Source organism: Mixia osmundae, assembly GCF_000708205.1.
Source record: "Mixia osmundae IAM 14324 unplaced genomic scaffold scaffold_4, whole genome shotgun sequence".
NCBI lineage: Eukaryota > Fungi > Basidiomycota > Mixiomycetes > Mixiales > Mixiaceae > Mixia > Mixia osmundae.
The window spans coordinates 961,865-984,481 of NW_014575560.1; the positions used below are offsets into that span (position 1 = coordinate 961,865).

General features: G+C 55.5%; 11 protein-coding genes across 11 annotated transcripts; 6 read left to right on the forward strand and 5 right to left on the reverse strand.

Moving 5' to 3' along the window:
• Positions 1-56: 56 nt before the first annotated feature.
• Positions 57-4,690, forward strand: L969DRAFT_86927 (uncharacterized protein). Its single transcript, XM_014713377.1, has 8 exons — positions 57-2,077; positions 2,131-2,502; positions 2,555-2,668; positions 2,716-2,817; positions 2,864-2,959; positions 3,008-3,283; positions 3,332-3,581; positions 3,638-4,690. Exons 1-8 carry the CDS (start codon positions 279-281, stop codon positions 4,637-4,639), a joined length of 4,011 nt encoding a protein of 1,336 aa, XP_014568863.1. The 5' UTR covers positions 57-278; the 3' UTR covers positions 4,640-4,690.
• A 77-nt stretch (positions 4,691-4,767) lies between these two features.
• On the forward strand, positions 4,768-7,167 carry L969DRAFT_48300 (uncharacterized protein; the record flags this gene model as incomplete). Its single annotated transcript, XM_014713378.1, has 3 exons — positions 4,768-5,538; positions 5,585-6,200; positions 6,236-7,167. 3 exons carry the CDS (start codon positions 4,768-4,770, stop codon positions 7,165-7,167), a joined length of 2,319 nt encoding a protein of 772 aa, XP_014568864.1.
• A 17-nt stretch (positions 7,168-7,184) lies between these two features.
• L969DRAFT_102984 (uncharacterized protein) lies at positions 7,185-8,517 on the reverse strand (the record flags this gene model as incomplete). Its single annotated transcript, XM_014713379.1, has 3 exons — positions 7,185-7,803; positions 7,853-8,125; positions 8,197-8,517. The coding sequence occupies 3 exons, from the start codon at positions 8,515-8,517 to the stop codon at positions 7,216-7,218; spliced, it is 1,182 nt and encodes a 393-aa protein (XP_014568865.1). The 3' UTR covers positions 7,185-7,215.
• Positions 8,518-8,589: 72 nt separating this feature from the next.
• On the forward strand, positions 8,590-10,984 carry L969DRAFT_86929 (uncharacterized protein). Its single transcript, XM_014713380.1, has 7 exons — positions 8,590-8,716; positions 8,777-10,019; positions 10,070-10,318; positions 10,371-10,552; positions 10,601-10,629; positions 10,685-10,828; positions 10,883-10,984. Exons 2-7 carry the CDS (start codon positions 8,796-8,798, stop codon positions 10,915-10,917), a joined length of 1,863 nt encoding a protein of 620 aa, XP_014568866.1. The 5' UTR covers positions 8,590-8,716; positions 8,777-8,795; the 3' UTR covers positions 10,918-10,984.
• Positions 10,985-11,140: 156 nt separating this feature from the next.
• Positions 11,141-12,388, forward strand: L969DRAFT_47360 (uncharacterized protein; the record flags this gene model as incomplete). Its single annotated transcript, XM_014713381.1, has 1 exon — positions 11,141-12,388. The coding sequence occupies one exon, from the start codon at positions 11,141-11,143 to the stop codon at positions 12,386-12,388; it is 1,248 nt and encodes a 415-aa protein (XP_014568867.1).
• Positions 12,119-14,023, reverse strand: L969DRAFT_86933 (uncharacterized protein). Its single transcript, XM_014713382.1, has 4 exons — positions 13,634-14,023; positions 13,473-13,584; positions 12,566-13,416; positions 12,119-12,517 (listed from the first exon to the last, which is right to left on the reverse strand). Exons 1-4 carry the CDS (start codon positions 13,948-13,950, stop codon positions 12,484-12,486), a joined length of 1,314 nt encoding a protein of 437 aa, XP_014568868.1. The 5' UTR covers positions 13,951-14,023; the 3' UTR covers positions 12,119-12,483.
• L969DRAFT_61331 (uncharacterized protein) lies at positions 13,991-16,295 on the forward strand. The gene is made up of 7 exons (XM_014713383.1): positions 13,991-14,428; positions 14,482-14,627; positions 14,681-15,117; positions 15,167-15,331; positions 15,394-15,888; positions 15,937-16,148; positions 16,196-16,295. The coding sequence occupies exons 1-7, from the start codon at positions 14,127-14,129 to the stop codon at positions 16,275-16,277; spliced, it is 1,839 nt and encodes a 612-aa protein (XP_014568869.1). The 5' UTR covers positions 13,991-14,126; the 3' UTR covers positions 16,278-16,295.
• A 10-nt stretch (positions 16,296-16,305) lies between these two features.
• Positions 16,306-17,398, reverse strand: L969DRAFT_94107 (uncharacterized protein; the record flags this gene model as incomplete). Its single annotated transcript, XM_014713384.1, has 2 exons — positions 16,306-17,254; positions 17,307-17,398. 2 exons carry the CDS (start codon positions 17,396-17,398, stop codon positions 16,306-16,308), a joined length of 1,041 nt encoding a protein of 346 aa, XP_014568870.1.
• A 116-nt stretch (positions 17,399-17,514) lies between these two features.
• On the forward strand, positions 17,515-19,054 carry L969DRAFT_620731 (uncharacterized protein; the record flags this gene model as incomplete). Its single annotated transcript, XM_014713385.1, has 8 exons — positions 17,515-17,646; positions 17,700-17,736; positions 17,786-17,930; positions 17,976-17,995; positions 18,044-18,152; positions 18,201-18,286; positions 18,334-18,429; positions 18,476-19,054. 8 exons carry the CDS (start codon positions 17,515-17,517, stop codon positions 18,934-18,936), a joined length of 1,086 nt encoding a protein of 361 aa, XP_014568871.1. The 3' UTR covers positions 18,937-19,054.
• L969DRAFT_48254 (uncharacterized protein) lies at positions 19,026-22,023 on the reverse strand (the record flags this gene model as incomplete). Its single annotated transcript, XM_014713386.1, has 6 exons — positions 19,026-19,196; positions 19,253-20,630; positions 20,686-21,456; positions 21,502-21,604; positions 21,665-21,840; positions 21,896-22,023. The coding sequence occupies 6 exons, from the start codon at positions 22,021-22,023 to the stop codon at positions 19,026-19,028; spliced, it is 2,727 nt and encodes a 908-aa protein (XP_014568872.1).
• A 167-nt stretch (positions 22,024-22,190) lies between these two features.
• On the reverse strand, positions 22,191-22,605 carry L969DRAFT_94110 (uncharacterized protein; the record flags this gene model as incomplete). Its single annotated transcript, XM_014713387.1, has 2 exons — positions 22,191-22,349; positions 22,396-22,605. The coding sequence occupies 2 exons, from the start codon at positions 22,603-22,605 to the stop codon at positions 22,191-22,193; spliced, it is 369 nt and encodes a 122-aa protein (XP_014568873.1).
• Between the last annotated feature and the right edge of the window lie 12 nt (positions 22,606-22,617).

A 22,617-nucleotide genomic window follows, 5' to 3' on the forward strand; every position in this document is an offset into this window, starting at 1 on the left:
GGTTTATGTCACTCGACTGCGTTGACATTGACGCGCCGCCGCCGCCGCCGCCTCCTGTCTGTTCGGTCTCTCGCCACGCCCAGTGCCGCTTGAGGTCTGACGACAGCCTCAGCTCGGCATAGATCAGGAAAGATCGAGTGGGGCATATCGTTGCGAGCGAGCGAGCAGGAATACCCGTCAAGGCATGCTGACTGCGCCTGTTTCGAGCGATCAGACGAGCTACACCCGCTAAGGGCGTGGCTCGAGGACCAAGCCAGTGCTTGCTTCCGCCCCGAGGCATGTCATACATCGACAACGAGAGAGCGCACTACGATCGCAGCAACCACACTGAACCCAACCGGTCTCGCCATTTTCATCCAACTGCTTCTGGATCGCTCTCCTCCTACACTCGACGCCACTCTGACTCGTACAGCCGGTCCACCTCAGACGTAGCTATTCGTGGTCACGAGACAGTTTCGCGTGCCATCTTCGATTCTGCCATTCAGGGATTGCAGCCGCGCCAGTCACAGCGCAGACAGGAACCGACATCCCGTTACAGTCGAAGGGCTGAGGATCTGCACGTTGCCAGTCATAGCAGAGAGCGACGCGGTCTCAGCTTGCTCGATCAGCATACTGCCCAGGGGAACGTCACGCTCGAAGTCTCTGACGGCGACGACGAGGACGACGGTGATCACGCGCCTTCACCCTCCGTCTCGCTACCTCGTTCGTTCAAGCAGACTCCTCTGAGATTCCCTCCGAGTAGTCCCGTCAAGACGACTACGTCGGCGCGGAAAGTCAAGAAGACGGTCTATGAGCAAGGCTTATCGGATTTCGAAGATAGCGAGCCCATTGCCATTTCGAGCAAGAAAGGCAAACAGCGAGCTCTACCGGCAGTCTCGCCGCGTACTAGTGAGACCGGACTGACGCCCCCGCCCATCATCAGTGTCTCGAGCAGCGACGAAGACGAGCGACCAGCGCCACCTTTTGATTCGATATCGACTTACTCGAACAAGCCTGCCCCGTCTTATCACCCTGGCATCAGAGAGAGGCGCGGTTCTGCGCCGAACAGATCTACAGAGATGCAGTATGCCGGTATGGCGGCACAGGAGCGACAGCTCAGAGAGACAGTGCGCAAGAATTTGGCCACTCAGGTCCTCGAAACGCCTGCCAAGAGCTTTTATGACGCACAGAACGGCGCCAAGATAGCAAACAAACCGAAGCCCACCCCGATCGGACCACCTAAAGATCCAGAACAGTCTTCCCGACTTCCGACTGGGCTTTTTGCCGATCATCTTGCAAAGAAGCGAAAGATCGATGCGAATGCTGGCGTCCCACTGAAATTCAAGAAGCAGCTGCCGGTCACTTCGATAGCCGGTAGCAAGCAAACGAGTAAGATGCAGCCCAGAAGCGAGAAGAAAAAGTCAGACGACGAGTTGCAACCGGACGAGCTCAACCTTGTCAGAGGCAAGGCGCGGTCTGTTGCCACTCCGTACTATCCCCAGACGTCGAAAGCAAGCACATCAAAGTCGCTGGAGCAGCAGTATGAAGATGAGGATAAGGTCACCGGTCGGTCGCAAAAGCCGTCTCTCCCGAGCTTTTCAAAGAAAGCGGGCAAGAAAGTCAGCATCAAGGCTTGGCACTACTCTATCGACTGCTTCGGAGATGACAACAAGTTTTCTGGCTCGATGGAAGACTGCTGCTGGCAATTGGAGATCAATTCTGCCAAGCGGCCTGGCGAGACCCTCGACATCCGCAAAGAAAGCGCGGATGGCACTAGATGGAATACGACGCAATTAGACCTCAAGCAGGTTACACAGGCGCAAGCGACTGTCGATCAGGGCGCCATTCAGCGTTCCCGCCTGCTGTCCTTCACGTTCAGCAGCAAGCCGGACGATCTTCTCGAGCTTCGGCCAGATGGTCGCTCTTTTCCAGAGCTCAGACAGGGGCCGGCGACACTCTCTTTCATCATCGACGCAGCACCTGAGATGGACATACGGTCATTCAGATCTACTGCATTGACCGATTATGATAGCTTCGTTCAACAGCTCAACATAGCCATACCTGCAGCAAGCCCTGGGACGAGTCTCTCCAAGCACAAGTCAGTTCTGCTCCTAAGCTGGCCTGTGCAGATGCTGAGCACTGTCTCGACAGAGCGCATGCGACTGCTGCGGTCATACAGCAGTGGTTTGAGACCGATCCTGCTTTCGGACCCGATCTGACGATCAGAGGCGATCCGGCGCACGAGCCGGTGAACCAGAGAACGCCGCCTCGTGCTCGAGGGCCAATCAGTATCGAAGACTCGCCCGAGAAAGTTCCGCCTAAGTCTCTGAGCATCAGAGGCGTAGCCGAAAAGGTCAAACAAGACAAGCTAGCCGCATACGACAACCCGCCTAAACCTAGGCCAAGACCGCGTCCCAGCCTGACAGCTCTCGATGAGCCTGCACGGCCCACGCGGCAATCTGCTCGCACTCGTGCTAATGAGGAAGCACTTAACAAAGACAGGCCGCTAGACGATGGCGAAGTGTATGTTGATCAGTTCCTCAGCTGGGCTCCGGTCGCTGAATGGTCCGGATAGGATGCTGGTCTATCCTTTTGATGCGCCTGGCGCGGTATCAATTACAAAGGGCGATTTCAACCGCCTCGACGAAGGCGAGTACCTCAACGATACCCTCATCGAATTTGGTCTCAAGTAAGCTTCAGAACGTTATCAACTGATCTGGCTGAAATCCGCCGCAGACTCATCCTTGATGATATACGAAAGCGCGACGCTGCATTAGCAGACAAGATTCACATCTTCAACTCGTTCTTCTACAAGAAGCTTTCGCAGCGAAGCAAAGGGTTTGTCCAATAGCTTCCCGCTTCGCCGCAGCTGACATCTGCGTAGCTTCACTGAGCAGGATGCTTACGACTCTGTCAAGAAGTGGACAGCCAAATTTGACTTGTTCGACAAAGACTACATCATCATACCTGTCAACGAACAGTAAGCGACTTGCAAAGTACTACGAGTGGGGCTGACACGTTGGTGCAGCTTTCATTGGTACCTAGTCATTGTTGTCAACCCGGGCGGTATTCTCGAAACACCCTCGCCTCCAGAGCGGCCACCACGACGGACGACAAAACGGCTGTCGAAACTTCGGACAAGCGATGATGAGCAGTCGGATGCCGACATGTCCATCTCCACTAGGTCAAGCGGTGCTACGGATCTCCCGAGCAGTCCGCACCAGCTCGTAGCCAGAGCTCCGTTCGCGCACGATCTGCTAGCTTTGCATAGGATTGAGCTCATGAAGGACAACACATCATCAAAGTGAGCTACTAGGATGAACACTCTCGCTCAGCTGATCATTCATCGCAGAGTCAAATCTATCAGCTTCGACTCGATGGGCGGCAGGCATGGCAAAGTCCACAAAGATCTTCGGTCCTATCTCGTACTCGAAGCGAAAGACAAAAGAGGCAAACTGTCCTCAGAGTTGTCAGTCGAAGAGGTGTCAGGCATCGCAGCAAGATGTCCAGAGCAGCAGAATTACCATGATTGCGGCGTCTACCTGCTGCACTTCGTCGACGTTTTCTTTCGTGACCCGCATGCGATGCTCGACAATTTACTGGTACGTTGTGTGACGATTACGCCTGACGCAAGCTTATGCCGATTCGTGACATGCAGCACAGATCTATGGACCGCAGTACTCTCGCTAGCTGGCGTGGCGAGGAGTGCCTGGCTCGGCGTAAGACGATGCAGGCCACCATCACGGATCTGTCAAAGACGTGGTCAAGCTGGAAGGCGGATCAAGATACCGACGAGGATCGTACAGACAAGGAGAAGCCACAAACGAGCGACGAGAACGTCAAGCTTAAAGCATCAGCGTCAGTCACAGAAGTCCCAAGTCCTGGCGAGAAAGATTCATCGGTCACAACGACAGCATCTCTAGCGCTTGACAAGGCAGTCGCGCTCGACTCGACCATGCTAGCAGCAGCAGAAGCAAAGGGAGAACAGGCTCACGAAGTCCCTGTACGTGCTGAAACGCACGGTCTACAACCGGATGCCAATGACATCAGCGGGAAAGACCTCTTCGGCTCAGAACTGACCTTGGACGATGATGCGATGGAGGTCGATAGTGTGACGCCGGTGCACGCACCTACTGGTCACGTGCAACCCGAAAAGATTATCCAGAGCGACGATGAGCTCGAGATCATCGGCCAGCCGTCGACAACACGAACGGCCGGCGCAGGATACCACACACGATGGCCACTTGTAACTGATGTGACCGAGCGTCCGGACATGCCATCAATCCCGTCTCGAACCAATGGCAACCCGGAGGTAGAGGGCATCACCGCGCACGCCGCCTTGCCGCCGCTCGAAGTCCTGGGTCCCGCGCTGCGTCCTCCACCTCTAGCCGGCCGTCTCGAGGCGGGTGGACTCAAGAGCATGAGCAGCTTCGAATCGACTCTGCCCTCGCCTGACGTGACACAGCCACCTGCTGGGCCGCAGAGTCTCGATGCCGACCACGAATACGCCGTTCAGCTCCATGCTGAGTACAACGGCAAGAGGAGCACGCGATCCAGGCCATTGCAGACGACTGGCCCAGCACAAGCCCTGCACACGCCAAGGCAATCGATGGCCAGTCACGAGGAAAATGTGCCAGAAGCCATCATTGTAGAAGATTAGACTTGTTGTTGAAATCTACTTCGCTTGCCGCTAAGGGCCTACGACGCGATGACGACATGCTGAAGCGCTCGCTAACTTTGTCGCGTCGCCTGCTTGACATCTTTGCGATCAGCGTATGTCCCTGCGCTATGAGCTACGATCCCGACGGTGACGCTTCCGATGATGGCTGGGACGTCATCGTACAAGCCAATCGGACAGCGCAACTTGTACGTACGGCCAGGCCAAGCACGTCGACCGGGGCACGCAGCGCTCCAGTCGTCATCGATGAAGATGAAGATGAGTTGGCGGCCGAGGAAGATCGCCGAATCGTACGAAATCCTCCCGAAGAGCCTGCGCCTGCGCCTGCCGAGCCAGATGAAGGCCTCACAGAAGATCTCCACCAATTGGACGCCGAGATTGATTCCATAGATCAGCAAATCGTAGAGCTGCAAGCCCTCAAGACCCAGCTACTCGTGCGGCACAGGGCGCTGAAGATTGAGATCCAAGCTTTTGTGCGACCTGTAGCGCCCGCAGCGAAGCCAGTGCAGAGATCAACGAGTGCGACCGATTATAAGAGCCATAGCTTTGCATGGTCGGCGGATCTGAGAAAGCATCTCAAGTCTGTCTGGCATATCGACACGTTCCGTCCGCTGCAAGAAGCGGTATGTAACGCCGTCATGGACGGTCGCACGCTCATGGCCATCATGGCAACTGGCTCTGGCAAGAGCTTATGCTATCAATTGCCCGCTTTGCTTCAAGAAGGCACGACCGTCATCATTAGTCCGCTGTTATCCCTCATACATGACCAACTGTATTCACTCCGTGAAGTGGGCGTCGAGGCCGAGGCACTCATTGGCACGACGACGAAAGAGCAGACGAACGGTATCATGGCGCGTCTGCAGAGAGGCGATGATATCAAAGTGAGTGGCTATGTGCTACTGTAGTGCGCCTCTGACAGTTCTACAGCTGTTATACGTCACTCCAGAGAAAGTTGTCAAGTCCAGACGACTCGTCAATGTTCTCACAAAACTGGAAACTGCCGGTAATCTTGCGCGGATTGTCATTGACGAGGCGCATTGCGCATCGCAGCAGGGTCACGACTTCAGACCTGATTATCGCCAGCTCGTTATGCTCAGGAAACTCTTTCCCGAGGTGCCCTTTACCCTCGTCACTGCTACGTGTAGCCCGACAGTACTCAAGGATTTGCTGAGCATCCTTGAGCTGCCCCCGGTTACCGAGCCGTCCGCAGCCAACGCATACGGGACTGTACTCTTCCGAGCGCCGCTATATCGAGCGAATCTGCATTACACCGTCAAAGCAAAGCCAGCTTCCCCACCCGCCCTTGTCGAAGAGATGGTAGATTTCATACAAGAATACCATCGTGGTCAGTCTGGCATCGTTTACTGCCTCAGTCAGAAGGATACCGAGACGACTGCGCAAGCTATAGAGGAAGCTAGCAAAGGCGGCATTGTTGCTCGAGCGTTCCATGCTGGCCTCGAGGATGCAGAGAAGGAACGCTGCCATCGAAAATGGCGTAATAAATCCATTCAAGTCATCTGTGCCACGTCAGTACGAGACTGCAGTCCCTGCACGAGCTGATTAGCGCCAACAGGATAGCCTTTGGGCTCGGCGTAGACTCGCCTGACTGTCGCTTCGTCTTCCATCACTCGCTGTCGAAGAATCTGGATGCCTATTTGCAAGAATCCGGCCGGAGCGGACGCGATGGCAGAGATGCTTCCTGCGTACTCTGGTACAGGTCTCAGGATATTCCACGTATGGCGAGTCTGGTCGCTACAGATCGGGACGGCAGCAGGAAGCTGGGCACGATGATCTCCTATGCCTCAGATCTGAAGACCTGCAGGAAACTCATCTTTGCGAGATACTTTGCCGACACACACGGCTCTGCCATGGGTTTTGCTGCCAATAGTCGCACTGGCATTGCGGAAGCAGAGGCCTGTGGGCATTGTGACAACTGTTTGCGGTCGCCGGGAGATGTTTCGACCGTCGATATCAGAGAACATGCATGGAAGATCCTGCGCGTGCTCGCGGAAGCTGTGCGTAACGATGGTCGACTGACGACGGGTCAGCTCTGCGATCTCGTCCGTGGTCTTGGCAGTGGTCTTTACAACACAGAGTCGCGCGGTGGCAAGGCTGGTACTGGCAGAGGAAAGATCGATCTAGCCAGCATTGCCGAGGGCAAAGTACTGCTGTCAAAGGATGACACGGAGAGCGTCATCATCAAACTTTGGCTAGATGGCATGATCGGTGACATCTGGAAGACGACTGCGTATAGCTACATACAATATCTCAAACCGAACGCGTCAGCCCTGCGCTTGACACGATTCGATAGTTGGGCCGAGTGCGAAAAGGCCTGCTCGCCCATCACGCTGCACATGTCCACTCGTACGAGGGCGAGCAGAGCTAGCAAGGGCAGAGCAAAGACGAAGCGCAAATCTGCAGAGCTAGAAGACGAAGGAGAAGACGTAGACGACGGGAGCGACGAGGTAGTTCAGATCGTCCAGTCCCGCAAGCGTCTCAGAGGCGTCTAGATGAACGCGATTCGGTTGTCAGTACCTATAGCGCAAGTATGCAATGTTTCAGTACCCAAAGACGAGATCGCTGACCCTGCTCAGCAGTGTCTGTTGCTTCGTCGCGCCGGCAGTGAGCGCTTTCTCCCGGTCCGCAAACATCTTTGCCGTTGGCGTGCCTGCCGAATTGAGCGTCTGCAGCAAGCTGCTCTGTTTGCTGGCTTGACTTGTGACTGAGGTTCTGAAAGGCGAGCCTGTGGCCAGCGGTATCGGCTGGCCGATGCTTGAGATCGGACCTTTGTCGACAGGCTTGACAGCAGCATCTTGAACTGTCCCATTCGTCGCGCTGACAGCGGGAGCTAATTTGGGCTCAGAGTCGGCCCATTTGGCACCGATCATGATGAGACCCCCGATGATCTCTCCATTTCTTCGAACAGCACGTGCGGCGGCCCATGCCTCCTTGTAGGCCAGCGTGATCCAGTTGCCGCCTTCGGGACAAGACTCTACGAGTTCCATGTCGCCGATTGAGCCAAAGTGATCGAGTACAGCGTCTAGTGAGGCCACGGTGAAGCCAAAGACATGGACGCGATAGCTCTCTGTGCCTTCTGCCTCTGCGCCATTCTTTGCTGGTGAGGTTGACAATGTCATGGACGTGTCCTGCGTATCGACATTAGCACGATACCGTGGTATTCAAGAGACTACTGACTTTGGCGTAGGAAACGGGGAGATCGTCGGTGTCATCCAAGGATGAGATAGGCGGCGCGTCCTCAAAAAGTGCATTGGCCGCATTTCTCTGCGGACTGGCGTGCGAACCGTACGTCGAGGCGCCAAAGGATGTGTCTGCAGTCGAGCGTCGTATCCTAGACGGCGTGTCGCGCGAAGTGGATGCTTGGGGCCCAAAGACGCTCGATCGTTGCGTCATGACGGGCGAGACGTGCGCGGGAGAGGAGCCATACTCGTACTCTTCTGGTCTCAATCTCTGAGAACGAGGGAGGGAGAGAGCCTCCGATCAGTCTACTGAGCGTGCTTGCTGAGAGGAGACGATCCTACAGTAGGAGAAGACATGGCATAGTTTGAAGTCAAGTAGCCAGGCATGTATTTCCTCGCGCCCTCTTGCTGGGCAGGCTGACCGGGCTGCTGAGACTGTTGCTGCATGTACACTGACGAGGAAGAGGGCATGCTTGCGCCTCCTGCTGCCGCGTTGCTGTTGTACAGACCGGGTGTGAAGCCATTCTGGCCGCCTGACGGTCTTTGCGGTGACTGCTGAAAAGACGGCTGCTGCCAAGAAGCTGAGCCACTAGCCTGCTGATGATGCTGCTGGTTCGTCTGACCGCCAAAGGGAGACTGATTGAAGCTGTAGGATGACTGCATAGCGACTTGCGATGGGACCCGACCGTGCACGTGAGCGCGCTGTCTGGCTGACAGGCAGGCGCGGCGCGCGTTGTGCTATCGGGCTTGTGCTTGTCCGCTGGTGACGGCATCGATACAAGGCAGCGCTCCTCACTCGTGTCATCGTGACTCCCTCCATTCGCCCCTCCCCCCCTAGCTCAGGTTCAACGTCACAGCCAGAGTGCGCGATACAAGCTCAGCCTGTTCTGCAGTCACTGACCCAAGTGACACGTGTTGACAGATAGGGCGACATTGACGCTATGGGCGACGCCAGCATGCTCGATGTCCTGCAGTCCATCTTGTTCGAAGTCAAAGATCTCAAGACGCAGCAAGCCGCTCTCAAGACTCAGGTGGATTCGATCAGCCAGCAACGAACGAGCCGCTTAGGCAGCGAAACAGGTGACACTCTCTCACCCGATCATCCCAATGCCTTTGGATCACCTTCTACTCTGCTGCCCCAGCGTGTGCCTTCTCTCTCCGCCCTGTCGACCGCGCTTGCCGGCTCGCCTCGCGATATCCCAGCTGTATCGCTGCCCGCGAGCCAAGCGTCGACACCTTTGACTTTGCCCGTCGCTGTCAAGTCTGCCGGGTTCAGGGTCGGCTCACCAGGCGCAACTTCGTCCAGCTTCCATGCTCGTGCTGCAAGCAGAGGAATGGAAGACTCGCTCAGGGAGAAAGAGCGCTTTCTCGCCTGGTCACATTCGCAATCGCCCACTTCGGCCGTCGCGCCGACGGGCAAGAAGGAGCCTGCCTTCTCGACACGCGTCGTCCTCACTACATATCCTACTCAAGTCGGCATCGACCCTATTCCGCTCAACTGGGGCGCCAGGACTGCCCTCGAGAGAGGGCCAGTCGTCGCCTCTCGACAGCCTGACTCGCTCAAGATTAGAAATGCGATCGGCGCGTACGCTGGGCCCTATTGCGTCTATCGCGCCTTGGCAATGGCTACCGGCAATCTCGATCCGCTCCATCGGCCCGATTACACTCATACAGAGCCACCATTCGACCTGCCTCCTCAGCCGGCCTGGTTCGACCCTTACAAGATCGTCTCGCTCGATCCATGGTCACACATGTCCATGATAGTCTACAAGCAGTCCCACCTCGACAAGGGAATTGACGTCAGGCCGACTATCTCGGTCACGCGAGCTCATCTCAAGCTGGCCGAGATAGACGAAGCCGTGCTCAAAGGTCGCATCAAAGTCGACGGCAAGATTATCGTTCCCACGCCGTCAGCATGGTCGGATGCAGCGAAGCAAGCAAAGCAAGCAGGCTCGATATTGACAGAAGAGGCAAGGGCAGAGATGGATCTGAAGATCAAGGAGGCAGGTGTCGATATCGTTTGCGGCAAGGCAGCGATTGATAATGTCTGGTGGTTGCCCGGCATCGCTCATCGATTTGGCATCTCCGAGAACATCCTTCGCCGTGCATTGTTTGAGGAGACCGGCGGGATGTACCCCGAGCTGCTCACTCGTCCCGATCTGAAAGTACGTGCAAAGCAAAGTCTGCACGCGGGATGCTCACGACACGTCTGCAGACGTTTCTACCGCCCATTAGCGGAGCTACGGCCTATATCATTGGCAATCCGGCCTATCTCTCCGATCCGAGCAAAGTGCTCTCACTCCGTGTGCATGACGAGTGCTCAGGTTCGGACGTCTTTGGCTCGGACGTCTGCACGTGTCGACCATATCTGATCTACGGCATCGAGCACGCCGTCAAGACTGCTCAGGAAGGCGGCGTCGGCTTGGTGATCTACTATCGCAAGGAAGGACGCGCACTCGGCGAGGTAGGCTCGCTTGACCGGGTGTGTCGTGCTATGCTGAATGATGACGGTATAGGTCGTCAAGTATCTCGTCTATTGCGCGCGCAAGTATGCAGAAGATTCGGCGAAAGACTACTTCAAGAGGACGGAAGACATTGCAGGCGTGAAGGATATGAGATTCCAAGAGCTCATGCCCGATCCACTACACTGGCTAGGTGTCACAAAGATTGACCATCTCTGGTCGATGTCGGACATGAAGTAAGGCTCCTTTTGACGCCTTCGCAATGTGCTCATAGTCACAAACAGATACAATGCTATCACGTCGAGCGGGATTTGTGCGTTCTCGATCCATCCTGCCATTCTCAGAGCACTGATATATCGTCGCCACAGCTGTTCTCAACCGACACGATCTGCCTGACCATCTCATTGGACCGGATGCACACGTCGAGATCGATGCAAAGATTGCGGCCGGTTACTTTTCTGCTGGCAAGAAAGTGACGAGCGAAGATCTGAGCAAGACGGTTGGTCGATCGTGTACGTCTTCATCTTCGTCGTGTCACAGGCGTCACTGATCAGCATACTTTGCAGGGGAGCCGACCAATTGGGAAGATGTGGCGCATTGAGCGCTAGCGAGTCGAAGTAAGACATAAGAGCATAGTGTTGGTTGTATTTTGAGTGCATGTACAGTCCGCGACTACCATAAACTGAGAGCTTCTCCGCCCTGGCTCTGTGATTGTCCAGTGCTGATATGCGCTGTGGCAGCCTGTGGCGAAGCACTTCTTGACGCGTCTTGCTAGCCGGCTGTCACATGCCACGCGTCACGCCCTCCATCCTCCTCGCATCATCATGGCGATACCTATACCCGCGAGCTTCTGGCGTGGCGGCACCAGTCGAGCGCTCATGCTCAGAGCCAATGCTATTGCCTCTTACAGTCCAGCGATACGAGACAAGATCATCCTAGCCGCCATGGGGTCTCCGGACCCCGACGGGCGTCAGATAGACGGTCTCGGCGGCGGCTACTCCTCTGTTTCCAAGACTGTTGTCATCTCTCAGCCTGGCGAAGGTCTGGATCAACAGCGAGCTCATGGTCGATTGCCAGGCCCCGACTGGGCAGATGATGCAGACAGGACGAACGCGTACGATGTGGTCTACCGGTTTGCTCAGGTTGGCGTTCGTGAGCCAAAGCTTGACTGGGCAGCTACGTGCGGCAACATGCTCAGCGCGGTAGCAGTCTCTGCAATTGATGATCGTCTTGTGCCCGAGTCTACGCTACGGAACCGGCTGAATGAATCAAAAGTCTCGCTCAGGATACTTGCGAATACAGGCACGATATTCACTGCACATGTGCCTGTCAATGCAGACACTTTGCGTGTGCCAGAGACAGAGGATGCGACAGGCTATGCTCTTGCGGGCGTGCCCGGCTTAGGCTTGCCTGTAGAGCTCGAATTTCCTCTGGACCCTGCGAGCACGGGAGCGTTCACTGGCCGAACCGTCGATACAGTCCCACTCGCCGGCAGAGACGTGCCTTGTTCGATGATCACCGCCGGGCTGCCAAATCTCTTCGTACGGCCTGAAGACCTTGGATTACCTCTTGATACTCTCACGCGCTCGCCTGCCGATCTGGACAGCGATGATCAGCTACGTGCCATTATCGAAAACTTCAGGCACGCTGCAGCTCAGATCCACGACCTTACGAAGCTACAGTATAGCGCTGCATCGCCTAAAGTCTGTCTAATCGGAGGTGCTCGAGACTACACGACCACAGGCGGTGAGACTCTCAAATCGAACGATTTCGATATCATCGTTCGCGCCTTCTCTACAGGCGATGCCCATCGATCTGTGCCTGGGACAACTCTGACCGCTCTATCGGTTGCACGCAGCATAAAGGGCTCACTGGTCGAAAGTCTCTGCCTGGCAAACGACCAAGCAGTCCAGAGAATACGTGTCGGTCACCCAGCCGGCGTGGCAGAGTCTGCAGTAGTGGTGAGCGGAGAAGGAGCAGCAACGGCGGTACTCATGACACGGACGGCTAGAGAGATTATGCGAGGCGAGGTCATGATACCCAGCAGATGCTTCGAGAAGGACGATCAATAGATCTTTTGCACATTTTTGTTGTCAACAACACGCAAATTGCACGAGTTCCTTGTTTCTGCACTGACTCTCTGTTCCTGCTCATGTGGTTGCTACTGCTAATGTATATCCCATTTGGTGGCCCTCATCAGACTGCGGTCTACTGTGAGCAGGATCTAAGGAAACTGACGAAGCACGCACTCGAAGGAAGCATAGGGCACAAATTCATCCGTCAGCTCTGGTGTAAAACGTTGCAGCGCTGACCACTCCCAGAAGAGTTGTCGCCAGTAACAATCTATGCTAGGCGGACTGAGCCACTTGTGCCAGTACTCGAAGGAGTGTTGGGCGAGATGACGTGTATGATCGTCGTGCTCCATAAGATCGCGCATGACGAGTTCGAGACCTTGCCAGCCCGGACCTTCGACCAGGACTGCATTCTGCTGCGGTCCTGTGTAATTGAGCAGGTGGTGGAAATGCTGGGTATACCGCAGCTTGTGCATGACGACGACTGAACGACATTGGAGTATGTACTTGAGTCGACCCGAATATGCGAACCCTTCAGCGTGTGCCAAGTACTTGTACGCACAGTGTTGCGCGGGCGATCTCAACTCGCCTTCGAGTCTACCCCAATCGAGAGCTTTGGCGTCGCCCCACGATCCGCGGTTCTCATCGCTCAGACGAATGAGCTCGTCTCGTAATGGGTTGACAAGCGCTCCGCGCCAGAATAGCTTTGGAATCTTGCTCGACCAAGTCTGAGCGGCCTCGAAGGCAGAAGCCTTGGCTTGGACTTCTGCCATGCTCCCCACACCCGGTTCCGGCCAAGCATAGTGACCAAAATCGGGCATGAGCCACAATGCCAATTCGTCCTCTTCGTCTGTTCTAGCAAAGACCCAGCGAGGTGCTGCGCCTGCAATGGGAGCCGAATCATCTGTCTGAATAACGAATTCGACCGCGGGTAGTTCTTCGACTGCTGTGAGGACAGCTTCGTTCAGACTTGCCAGAGCTGCTAGCGTGCGCGAGTTGATACCGCCGCGATAATTGGTCAAATAGACCTATTGACATGGCCATCGGCATAAGTATGAGCACGAACATGAGCGACTGCACTAGCCTGGTTGTCCTTGATGAGAACGCGAGCGTGTGCTTGGGCGTCTGCTGCATCGAGTGCAGCGCGAGTGATGCCGCCTCGGTGTCGCCAATATTGTGCAGCTCTTTCGGCTTCTCTGTTCTGGCCTGTTTCAGACGGCGTCATACCATACAGCATCGACTGACCGGTACAGATCTGGGAACTCGCCATGGCATGTCGACTGATTCATATGCCGAGCGAGAACGGGCAGTCCTCTGTACTCGTACGCCGGTGGAGGCCGCTGACTGAGGCTGGAAGCGAAGAGGATGATGAAGAGGAGGAGCGCGCATGCTGATGTCGTGAGCTGCGATCTGGTGACGCAGGGACACTGCTCAAGGAACGACGTCGGCAGGAAAGAGGCAGTGACGCCACTGCCGTTGCTGTATGAGGGCAGAGTGGTGTACTGCTCCGCGCGAGCACGCAAGCGTCTGAAGGCCGTGTCGATCCATGCTAGTGCACTCATCGTGTGACGCCTGACTTCATCTGCGACGAGTAGCCGCCACTTTATGCGAGTGACGAGGACGAAGCAACTCGCTCGTGCACGACGACAAAACGCGTCGACTGGCTGGCGCAAACAGCCAGCACCGACTCGACTTCACCAGGCTGGCCTGACGTAGCCACAGCGCTGAAAGGCCAGACATGGCTCTCCCTCGCTCGGGCTCACAGGCCAGCTTGTCAGATTGGCAACGGACAGCTCAGTCGCGCAATAATTCGACGACTTCCTTGCCGCTCGCTTCCACTTCGACAGCCCATCTAGCCCCTTCACTGAGTCCGGCTATGCCATCGTTGTATCATAGCGCATCTACAGGCCATATCAGTCGATCTGCAGAGCCAAAGTCGACTTTCTTTGGCCAGACGAACGGATCTGCTGCCTCGAGCAGACAACCTTCTCCTTCTTCCCCGCGAAAGGGCAAAGACAGAGAACGTACCTACGGCGACAGGTCAGTCCTGCGCTAACTTGTTCGTATGGCAATGCTCAGACTCGCTCGACCAGATTTATTCCTACACGAGACGGCGTTGATCTCGCGACGAGTTATCAGCTGCTCGATCCAGATGAGATTCGCTCTGGTCCCACCACGCCAACACGCAGAGGAAAGCGTACGATTGACCGAGCCGGCGCAGAGTCAGATGTACAGAAAGGTACGCCCGTATCCGTTTGGTGATCCAGCACATCTGAATGATTGTCAAAGCAGACGAGGCCGACCGGACATTCGATGCATTGCTCAAGTCTGAGCTCTTCGATGCTTCCCCTCATCGAAGGGTGACTTCCTCGACGAGTCAGACTTCCCTCAATTTCATCTCTCAGCCCGGCTCGCCCACCGCGTCGCGCTATTCTCTCGCCTCGCACTCGTCAGCTCACTCGCTGGCCTCCCTGACGAATTCGCCTTTGGCGCCCTCTGGCACGACGAACGTATCACCTAGCCGCAATCTGTTCAGCTTCACTAGTCCTAGCAAGAAGAGATCTGCCAGCCAGTACGCTGGCCTGCAAGGGCTCGACAGCCCGACCCACGATCGCTATTCCACATCGCCCATCAAATACGAGTCACAGAAGCTTCTGCTCAGTCCGAAAAAAGTAGCCAGAAGCCTCAGCAAGGTCCCCTTCAAAGTCTTGGATGCGCCCGAATTAGCAGTCAGTACCGCTCGGTTCGTCCGCTGGCTTGTAGCTCAACGATTCACAGGACGACTTTTACCTGAACCTGGTCGACTGGTCGAGCACCAACATCCTCGGCGTCGGACTCGGATCTTGCGTCTACCTCTGGCAAGCGCATACGAGCAAGGTTGAGCGATTGTGCGATCTGAGCGAGCAAGGCGATCATGTCACGTCTATCAACTGGATTGGCAAGGTGCGCCAATCGCATGCTGCTGAGAGCTGGAAAGAAAGCTCATCCATCCTACGCCGCTGCAGGGTAGCCAGATCGCGATAGGAACTTATCTAGGCACAGTGCAGATCTGGGATGCAGAGACGGGCAAGCAACCTATCCGTACAATGTCTGGTCACACGGGTCGAGTGGGCGCGCTCGCGTGGAATAACCATATACTCTCGTCCGGTTCTAGAGATCGCAACATCCTACATAGAGATGTTCGGTCACCTGCGCACTGGAACTCCATCCTTTCAGACCACAAGCAAGAGGTTTGTGGTTTAAAATGGAACACGGCAGAGAATCAGCTCGCAAGTGGCGGCAATGATAACAAGCTCTTCGTCTGGGACGCTCTCAACACGACTCCGCTGCATCGCTTTGCCGAACACACTGCTGCGGTGAAGGCGATCGCCTGGAATCCTCATCAACATGGCATCTTGGCATCCGGCGGAGGGACAGCAGACAAGAAAATCAGGTTCTGGAACACTCTGACCGGATCGCTCGTGAACGAAGTCGACACGGGCTCCCAAGTGTGCAATTTGGTAAGACCGTCCCTCACAACCCAGACGAAGGCTGATCTGGGGTGGCAGATGTTCTCGCGCAACAATCAAGAGCTGGTTTCGACCCACGGTTTCTCGTCTGGTAAAGTGCAGAACCAAGTCTGCGTCTGGAAGTATCCTTCGATGACTCAAGTCGCGACTCTGACCGGTCACAGCTTGCGGGTGCTGTACCTTGCCATGTCGCCCGACGGTCAGACCATCGTCACCGGCGCAGGCGATGAGACCCTCCGGTTCTGGAACGCGTGAGTCTCAAATCTACATCAATACGATCAGAGAATGAAAAAAAAAGCCGGTCGCACAGGTTCCCAAAGAGCAAGACGGAGAAGAAGAATGACGCTTCGTTGCTGAATCCGTTCAGCAAGGTACGCTAGACAACAACAGATCAATGCAGCTAGATTGTTATACATGATTCTCATCGACCCTTAGTCGTATTGCCTCTGTCAGGCTCTGAAGCCGAGCATGGTGCTCATGGTTGACCGGGAAATGTAAGCCGTCGCCGGGTGTAGGCACACGAGGATCAAAGCATCGCCACGACCAAGGCCCAAAGACTTGCTTGAAGTTCTCTTTCGCGCCAAGATCGTATATGTTGGCCTTCGCAGCTGCCTTTCTTAGCTTACGTCGCTCGTCGCGCGTGAGCATGTTATCATCTCGCCATCTGCGCGCCTCGCTCGATGACTCGTCCAGTCGCAGTCTGTTGGTCCGCTCGACGTTTTCTATCGTCGTGCGATTCTTGCTGATCATGTAGAGGTGATGTGCTGTGAAAGCGACGATGATCAAGCTGAACATTGCTGCGATCAAGAGTAGCAAGGCCCAATTGACAGAGGTAAGCTCGTAGTCGAGCGCAGTCGCGTCCTCGGCGTACTGCAACAATCGCAGACCGGTCGAGATGGCAGTCGTGATGCCGAGGAATGAAGTGTAGCCAAGAAAGAGAATGAAAGCTTTGTAATTACGATGACCGATCGTGCAAAAGACAAAGGGGCAGTAGTGATCCATCTTGAGGATGCATGCACCGGTGATGCGACAGTGATGCGCTCTGTCTGGCTTGTGTAGCCGACACTTGCGGCAATATCTCCTTGAGCCATCCGCTTTGGCCATTCGCTGCGTTTCCCTGTCTTCGAGCGCGTCTTTGGGCACGAGCGAGTAGCTCTCCTCGTCTGCGACCGTGCTCGAGTGATCTGACTCTCGCACAAAGCCAGGCCCGAGTTTGCAGACCTTGACGAGACTGAAGACGGCGAGAAACCAAAGCGTACAGAATATGATGATCTCAGCTGTCCATCTGAACGAGGGCTGGCCAGACTGTCTGTGCAGAAGGACATAGCCGATACTGATGGAGCAGGCGAAGGAATAGCTGTCATTGTCATGAGTCAGACGGGCAAGGGCGGATCGCCTGCGTCACTCACAACGCCCACACCAACACCGAACCGACAAACACGAGCGGGAATGCCCCGAGCGCTCTCGTCACCGGATGACGAGGGTTGTCGACGCAGTCCATGCTTCAGCCGTCATTGGCCGATGCTGTTGCTCAGGACACGGCAAGCTGCTGCTGCCCTATCGATTCTACGAAGCGCGTCGATACATCCATCCATCGATGCCCGGGCGTTTGCCGCAATGGCAGCCTCTTATTTGGCAGTACTCGCCCTTGCGCCATTCGCGCTGTATGCAACCTTCCTCGCCTTGCTTTGCTTCGAACAAATACAGCAGCATCTCATCTTCCTCCATCGCGTGCGACTTTCAGGCCAGGTCAATCGCGAACTGTGACTCATATGATTGATCTCATCTGCTCTGACTTCCAGAGTAACTTCGACGCTCCAGAGAGCTACGGCTTCGCTCGTACGTCTTCGTTGCAGAGCACGACTTGTGTTTTGAGACAAGTGTCTAGCCTACCGCGTCCATAATCTGCGAATTCCCATTGGCAAAGATCAGCACCTTGGTGCTTGGCTTCTGCCTGCGCTTAGCTCATATTCCACCCGGATAGAGTCTCTACCTATGCGTCCGTCGCAAGCAGTCTATGCTGACATCCTTCGGTAAGTCTAGACATATCAGAGTGGCGTTTGCTCACCTGAGCGTAGTACTTCCAATCGACCGACACGTACGGTCTCTTAGACTACGAGGCCGGGCAGGCTCAAACATAGAGCAGTCATGTACATGCACGGTAATGCTGCTACGCGTGCTGTCGGCTTCCGTATGCGTGCCGCCAGGATTCTGGCAAACGAGCTCGACTTTAACGTCGTGATGCTTGACTATAGGTCAGTTCAAACCTTGCAGCTGCAGACAGACTGATGCAAGGCGGATAGAGGCTTTGGCGACTCGTCCTCGATACGACCATCGCAAGCTACAGCGGTGCAAGATGCCGGCAGGCTGTTCGAATGGCTCAACCGAGGTGTGCCCTCCCTTCGCGGAGCAGCGTAGACTGACTGCTACATGCAGAGATCGGCGTGCATGCCCACGACATCGTTTGCTACGGTCATTCGCTAGGGACTGGAATTTGTGCTGACCTCGTAGCGAGGCAACTGGCGCCCCAAGGTAATATTTCTGCCATCTGTCGAGCCTCGTGCTCATACAGGAGTAGACATCCATCTGAGGGCGTTGATACTGATAGCGCCATTCAAAAGTATACCGTCTCTGCTCACGACGTATCGCTTGTTCGGCCTGATCCCGATAATGGGGCCCTTGCGCAAATCTAGACATGTAGAAGCGCTCGTACGCACCTTCTTGACAACACGTTTCGAAACCGATACTATCCTGTCGCTTGCACAATGCCCATTGCTGCTGATTCACTCCACAAACGACCACGATATTGTCTACACGCATTCTCGAGAACTCTTCGACAATGTCTTCTTAAATTCAACAATCGGCGCGACCTCGATCGCTCAGCAAACAATGTACGGTCACGGATTGCTCCGACACTTTACGAGGTCCAATGGCAGCCCAGTAGTGCATCTAGAGATCGACTCTGGGGGCCACAACGGAGTCGGCACCCTCGAAGTGAGCACTTTAGCGATCAAGCGGATCGTGGAGCCTCTAGGCTAGCTTGTTGCGCCAAGCCAGATACCGTTGTTCCGGCCCCGAGTGTTTTGTTCTGCCACTTCGCCGCGCTTCAAGGGGCTTCTGAGCATCCATCAAATCCTAGTGTCAAAGGCATCAGCATCAGAAGCAACATAGGCGCGACGACGAACATTGAGTCGCTTCTCTGCTCCGCCGAGAATACAGTGCTTCCACTTTGTGAGCTGCTGCTTGAGGTAGAGCTCGCGATTGCCTTTGCTGTTTAGCCAGGAAAGCAATGCATCAAACTGTGCAGCAGGGCAAAGCGTGAGTCTCTGCCGGACAAACAAAGTAGGCTGCCTACCTCGTCCTCTTGCTGATAGTAGCCCCAGATGCCAGTCTCGAGCAAAGCTTCGCCCTCTTCACGTTGTCGTCTTGACTTGATCTTCAAAGGTCCGCGATCGCTGAGCAAGTCACAGTCGATCCCACTTGGGCCCAAGACGAATAGTCGTCCTGTTCCATAGAGATGTCCCCCTTGACTGCTCCGCAATGCTTGTCCACCGATGCCGTCGAACCACCAGTATGAGTTGTAAAAGCGATCTTTGCCGAGTGGAATCACGGCACGTACACCTCGGTTGCGTCGCCATTCGTACTCGAGCGATTCTTCCCGGCTATACAGAGCCTCAAAGGATTCTTTGAGTTGCCTGCGAGCAGCTTCGCTGCCCTTCTTGCTGAGCAGCTTCTCCTTGTTTGCCGCCTTTTGTGCAGCAATTTCTTTCCGCTTGATCTTATCCTCCGCTTCTCTCGCTCTTTGCTTATCTTTCAATACTTGCGCACGAGATTTGGCGCTAGCTGGCGAAGGATCGGGCGTAGCCAGCATCGACAGAGGCGTAAGCTCGCGCTCACTGGATCGTTCTGGCTCGAAACTTTCGTCGCGGGCGTCATGACTGATGGAAGAGTCGAGGCCGTTTGCCTCGTCCAGATCCAAACCTTCGGCTTGACTTGGCCAAAGCGTGGCCACTGCATCATCATCCGCGTCGTCCGGCAAATCTTTAGGTTTCGTCGTCTTCTTGCCATCCATGGCATTGCGCTCAGCAATGAGCTGTCTCTTTTCTTTGTTGATCTCAATTCGTTCCTTGCGCAATTCTGACAGGTAGCTCTCGGTCTCGTTCATGAAGTTGACGATAGCTCGCGAAGGCAATGCGAGGTCGATGAGAAAGCCGAGCAGCAATAGCTTGTCTGCCAGAGGCAAAGTCGGATATCGGTCTTGCGGTTTGCGTTCGATATAGCAGTCCTCTGCATTATCTGGTATATCTTCTGGGTCGTCGTCGAGCGAGCTGAGCAGATGTCGGACGATCGAGGCAATCCGAGGCAGGGTCTCTATTCCTCCGCGCTGACAGATCGCGCCAATGAGATGGTGCTCCCAGCCTTTGCGATCCTTCTCAGGATCTAATTGGGCTGCTCTTGGCCAAACATTGCCAAGTGAGACTGCCGCCCTGAGGTAGACCTCCGCGATATCTGGCGGAAGACCACCCAAAGCTTCCGCTGAAAGCTCTGGCAGCATCTGGCTTGCGGCAGTATAGCTGACTGTACCATAGACAGCCAGCGCTGGCTCGACAGAGAGCGCATTGAGTAGACAGCCATGGATTTCCGATGTGAGCGCGCAGTGTACATCTATGGCATCGTGCCGCAGTGCGGCGCCGAAGTCATCTAAGCTGAAAGGCGATAATCGCAGTGGCTCGCTGGGCCAGGTTCTGATGTCAGCACACAGTCCTGATGCAGAAGTTTGTGACCGACCTGAAGATTTGAAGCATGCTCCATTGCATAAGTAGCGCACTCATGTGCTCCTGAGGGACCGGCATGTCTCTACGGGGCACAGGTTTTGTCGCCGGCTCGTGCGTGTCTGCCAGGCCGTTGCGCTCTCTACTGTCTGATGCGGGTCCCATCTCAAGCTCGAGATCCTCTATTGGGTATTTGATCTGCTTCTTCGCGCCTGCTTCTCCCTGTGATTTCCCTTTCCCTTTGCCATCGATCAAATCGTCCGGGTCAAGTTTCTTCCTCTTCGCCAGACTAGCTTCCCTCGCAGCTTCGTTCTTGCGCTTGATCTCGTCGTCAGGAGCGAGGGGCAGACCGAAAGCAGAGCAGAGAGAAGGTTTGACTTGCCAGGGCGAGGCCAGAGCGGGATCTCGCTGCAATGAGTCGCGTAGGAAGCGTTTGAGCATGACTTTGGAAAAGTTGTTACGGTCTCTTGCGAGTTGGGAAGCTTGTGCTTCTGTGAGCGATTCGTTGAAAGCGCCATCGTTTGACATGAGCTGCACGGTGTAGAGGTATTCTGACGAAGGATCGTGTTCGATCAACTCGTGCGCGGACGCCCAAAGGTCTGTTCCTAAAGAGTGAGCGATGGCTTCGTACCGATCTGAGGCTGGCAGCTCAGACGTGGAAGCGGTGCCATTGGTCGTCATGTCGTCGAAAGCGCGCTTCTTACTGTCGGCGTGAAGAGGATCGCTACGTCCATAATGGTCGCGTATGAATCTGGGCGGGTAGACCTTGATGATCTTGCCGTACAGTCTGCAGACGTATGAGCGACAACCGTCAATGATGGGCGGTGCTCACTTGTCACCATGAAGGTCGACAACGACGCGCTCGCCGGCGAAATATCGGTCCTTCAGTCTATCGAAGACCATGTCAACGAGGTTGTCTATGCGACCGCAGACGACTGCAAGCAAGCGCATGTCAGATTTCACCTGACTCCGGCTGAGCTAGGTGAGCGACTGACAGAAATTGCATGCTGCGAGGACGCGATGCTTGAGTTGGTCTGGAAAGCGGTCGTTGACGAGCTTGGACTCGGCACGCTCGGATGCAACTGCTTGGAAGTAGTCGAGACCGGCCTTGCCCGTGTGCTCGCATGTGAAGATGCGCTGCTGGAGATAAGCTACTCTCTGGGCATAGGAGCTGCACGGCAGACAGGATGAGCCGTGCGCGTTGGCAGCTCAGCAGGTCAACTCACTCGTAGTCGAGAAAGACTTCGCCGGTCTCGTCGATGTAGAAGACATGCTCCTGCTGTGATATCGAGCCATCTGTGGCGCCTGTGGGTAGAGGCAGCAATACTATCGGCTTGCGCTTGAGGAGCGGCATCGTCTATGGCGCAGACGAGCTCTGGCGAAGGTCTCTGCGGCGATTCGACTGTCCGTGCTATCGTGATGGAGCGTAAGAAGCGGTAGGGTCAGCCTTGCGGACGTGGCGTCGTCAGGCAGGCGGATGTGAGCGCTCGCGTCAAAGGCACCTCTGAGGTGTGCACGGTGCTAAGCCCAGCCAGGAGCCTGTCGCGATCCCGACGTGAAGCTGACGAGTAGAATATGGATCGAGAGCTCGTCCGGGCTAATGTTTGGCAGTGCTTGGCCGAGTTTTCGAGAGACAGGCGGCTGATGAGGCTGTAGCTCTGACGATACTTCGCCGACAGGCTCACAAGAGCGAGCAGAGGTCTACAAGTGCCCCCTTGATGCCCACTGAGATCCTTGGCGGGTCTGAAGCTAGCAAGCAGGCACTTCCGATGAGCTCTTGCGCAAACAAAGCGCGGCGCAACGAGACATCATCGGGCGTCGAGCGAGGCGATCGCAGACGCGCGCCGTTTTTCTTCTGTCCAAGTCGATTTTGAACGGACTTGCCGACCGTCGGAGTGCGGCCTAGACGAGAGAAGATGCAGGTAAAGTCGGCCATCGAGATGTGTTG

Excerpts from the sequence above, each read along its gene's own strand:
- L969DRAFT_86933 (XM_014713382.1), bottom strand. The coding sequence starts at position 13,950 with ATGAGTGCACTAGCATGGATCGACACGGCCTTCAGACGCTTGCGTGCT. Across the intron at positions 13,417-13,472 it reads TTCTCATCAAGGACAACCAG|GTCTATTTGACCAATTATCG; the intron begins GCTAGTGCAGTC and ends CCATGTCAATAG. Across the intron at positions 12,518-12,565 it reads GTGCCCTATGCTTCCTTCGA|TCTGATGAGGGCCACCAAAT; the intron begins GTGCGTGCTTCG and ends AGTAGACCGCAG.
- L969DRAFT_61331 (XM_014713383.1), top strand. The coding sequence starts at position 14,127 with ATGGCTCTCCCTCGCTCGGGCTCACAGGCCAGCTTGTCAGATTGGCAA. Across the intron at positions 14,429-14,481 it reads GAACGTACCTACGGCGACAG|ATTTATTCCTACACGAGACG; the intron begins GTCAGTCCTGCG and ends TCGCTCGACCAG. Across the intron at positions 15,118-15,166 it reads TGGATGCGCCCGAATTAGCA|GACGACTTTTACCTGAACCT; the intron begins GTCAGTACCGCT and ends AACGATTCACAG.
- L969DRAFT_86929 (XM_014713380.1), top strand. The coding sequence starts at position 8,796 with ATGGGCGACGCCAGCATGCTCGATGTCCTGCAGTCCATCTTGTTCGAA. Across the intron at positions 10,553-10,600 it reads TGGTCGATGTCGGACATGAA|ATACAATGCTATCACGTCGA; the intron begins GTAAGGCTCCTT and ends AGTCACAAACAG. Across the intron at positions 10,630-10,684 it reads TATCACGTCGAGCGGGATTT|CTGTTCTCAACCGACACGAT; the intron begins GTGCGTTCTCGA and ends TCGTCGCCACAG.
- L969DRAFT_86927 (XM_014713377.1), top strand. The coding sequence starts at position 279 with ATGTCATACATCGACAACGAGAGAGCGCACTACGATCGCAGCAACCAC. Across the intron at positions 3,284-3,331 it reads AAGGACAACACATCATCAAA|AGTCAAATCTATCAGCTTCG; the intron begins GTGAGCTACTAG and ends CATTCATCGCAG. Across the intron at positions 3,582-3,637 it reads CGATGCTCGACAATTTACTG|CACAGATCTATGGACCGCAG; the intron begins GTACGTTGTGTG and ends CGTGACATGCAG.